Consider the following 2,500-nt stretch of genomic DNA (forward strand, 5'->3'; position numbering starts at 1 on the left):
CTGGTGCCAATGGCCCTGCTGGAGCTGCTGGAAACAAAGGAGATATGGTAATAGCCACATTATTTCTGTTAAAGCAACAACTTGTCTGATACCCTACTCAAATCCTTTATGTCCTCTAATCACGTGTTCCTGAATCTACTTCATAAGTTGAGAGAAGACTTCAGCGAGAGTTGTGCCAAAATGGCGGGCAATTTGAGCGCTTTTAAAAAATCGTAGGAGATTCACCTCTCAATCGAATCGAAAAATTAGTAATATTTTTTGCTAAAGTTCATTTTCTAATATGGACTTTCAAATAGGAAAATAAAAATTTTCACGTTATGGGCACTTTAACACTGAAAACTTGAAAGTCAAACCATGTGCAGTTATGTTTTACATTCCCATGTATATCTTTCATTTCAGGGAGGGACAGGGCCAATGGGCCCACTTGGCCGAACAGGAAGTCCTGGAGCAGATGTAAGTAGCAAATGTTTTTTTGGGGGGGGAGGGGGGGGAGGGGGAAGGCTGTCTAACGCCAGACCTTTTTTCCTCGTCAATGGGGAACCCCACCAGTGAATGGGTTAATCACTCACCCATTAATATTATTCTTGACAAGTCAACTAACATTTATTTCAAAATTTTACTATAGGGACGCCCAGGTGCCTCAGGCGATCCAGGGAGACGTGGTGAACAGGTTTGTGAGGATACACACGGTCATGTATACGTTAGGGAGTTAAAGCCGCGGATACACGAGCGATTTTTTGCTCGCGCTGGTGATGCGATTTTTTCAAATTTTGTCGCGTTGCCAGGGCGCGATGAAAATCACACGTGTAGCCACCCTTGAACTGGCGACGCGACGCGACAGGTGAAAAAATCGCAACAAAAAAGTCGCCAGAGCTGAAACTTTCGCGACAACATCGCTGAGATAGTTGCCCGTGTAGCCACCCTGCAACTAGGGAGCTTAAGCAACGACAACGGCGACGGCAACGAGAACGTCATCTCAAAATATAAATTCGCGTTATTGTAATCACTTCGTTAATATTTCAACTTTTTTAATATGACGGGGGTGTGGTAGTTCCTCAAAAATGACGCTGGTAGGAACGGCGCTCAATTTAGGGCAGAAAATGAAAAGTTATCTTCAAGTGCTGACGTTTTCCATAAAACCTAAAATTTGGCTATTTCACGTTGTAGTTTTGCTGACGACGGCAATGAAATGGACAAAAGTGAAAAACACACGTGCAGGGCGTGCAAAGCTATTGTTTTTGCCTATTAAATATGCAAATTTGTGACGTTCTCGTTGCCGTCGCCGTTGTCGTTGCTTAAGCTCCCTACTTTTTCCCCGCGCTTGCGACGCGACTAAAGAGTGTTTAGTCAATGAAATTAAAGGAGGTATATCTGTTTATAGTGGCCAGGTCTCTTGAAGTATGCGATTCTCGCGGCCTTCAATTTGTCGCCAAAATTTGTCACAAGTGTAGCCACCCTCGCGCGCAGGCGACGCGACAAAATTTGAAAAAAATCGCATCACCGGCGCGAGCAAAAAGTCGCTCGTGTAGCCGCGGCTAAAGATCTACGACGCCACGGCAACGAAAACGTCACAAACTTTGCATATTTAATGAGCGAAAACAATAGCTTTGCACGCTCTGCACGTGCATTTTTCATTTTTGTACATTTCTTTCATGTTTTCGGCAACTCTGCGACGTGAAATGACCAATTCTTAAGTTTTACGAAGAACGTGAACACAAGGCAGCGAATTTGAATTTTCTGTCGTAGCTTCAACACCGCACCTCTTAATTCAGTTCGTGGAAAGTTGCGCTACTTTTTTGAAGTTAGACAAACCGACATAATGTTGAAAACGATCAATAAACCTGAACTTGCAATTTTAAATGACCTTTTCGTTACCGTCGCGTCGTAGATCTTAAAGAGCGGGACACACTAGACGAAAGGTCTCTGCGACAAGTTGCTCCGTGTTTACTACTTGCAAAACTAGTCGCTGCGACACGACGCCAGGGTGCACAAGCAGTGATCTCGTATGTAAGGGAATGTGAACTAGTTTTCTAATTTAATATGGCTGACCATATAACGCTCTCTCATTGGTTCATTTATATTTTGTCGCAGCGACTTGTTGCCGCAAGTGTACACTCGGTGCGACAACGCTGCTTTCGCTAATTTTGTCGCTGCGATAAGTCGCAAGAATTCAAGCTGGTTTGAATTCGTGCGACTGATCGCGGCGACAAAATTCTGCCGCAACGACAATGATTTTCATAAAATTAACCGTATCACACAAGGCGAATTGTTGCGGCGACTTGTCCCCCCGACGGGCCGCAGCAACTTATCGCCTAGAGTGTCCCGGCCTTAAGGCCTGGCCAAATGTTGCAACATTTTAACGCAACTTTGTTGCATACTTTGGCCACCCGGTTGCGATATGTTGCAACGGGTTGGATGATGTTGGATCAAATTTGAAAACGGTCAAATTTTTCGTAAAACATTTTGGATTTTGTATGACGTTGTGCTCGTTTGGCTACGT

The 2,500-nt window shown here is 44.2% G+C and overlaps 1 protein-coding gene across 1 annotated transcript in view; it reads left to right on the top strand.

Annotated features, from left to right (window-relative positions):
• The window catches only part of LOC137967929 (collagen alpha-1(II) chain-like), a 141,726-nt gene that overhangs the window by 61,290 nt on the left and 77,936 nt on the right, over positions 1-2,500 (top strand). The window contains exons 17-19 of the mRNA XM_068814531.1: positions 1-47; positions 400-453; positions 626-670. The exon at positions 1-47 is cut by the window's left edge and continues 151 nt beyond it. Coding sequence (XP_068670632.1) covers positions 1-47; positions 400-453; positions 626-670 — 146 coding nt within the window. The remainder of the gene's footprint in view (positions 48-399; positions 454-625; positions 671-2,500) is intronic.

The sequence above is a fragment of the Montipora foliosa genome, chromosome 8 (genome assembly GCF_036669935.1).
Source record: "Montipora foliosa isolate CH-2021 chromosome 8, ASM3666993v2, whole genome shotgun sequence".
Classification (NCBI taxonomy): Eukaryota; Metazoa; Cnidaria; class Anthozoa; order Scleractinia; family Acroporidae; genus Montipora; species Montipora foliosa.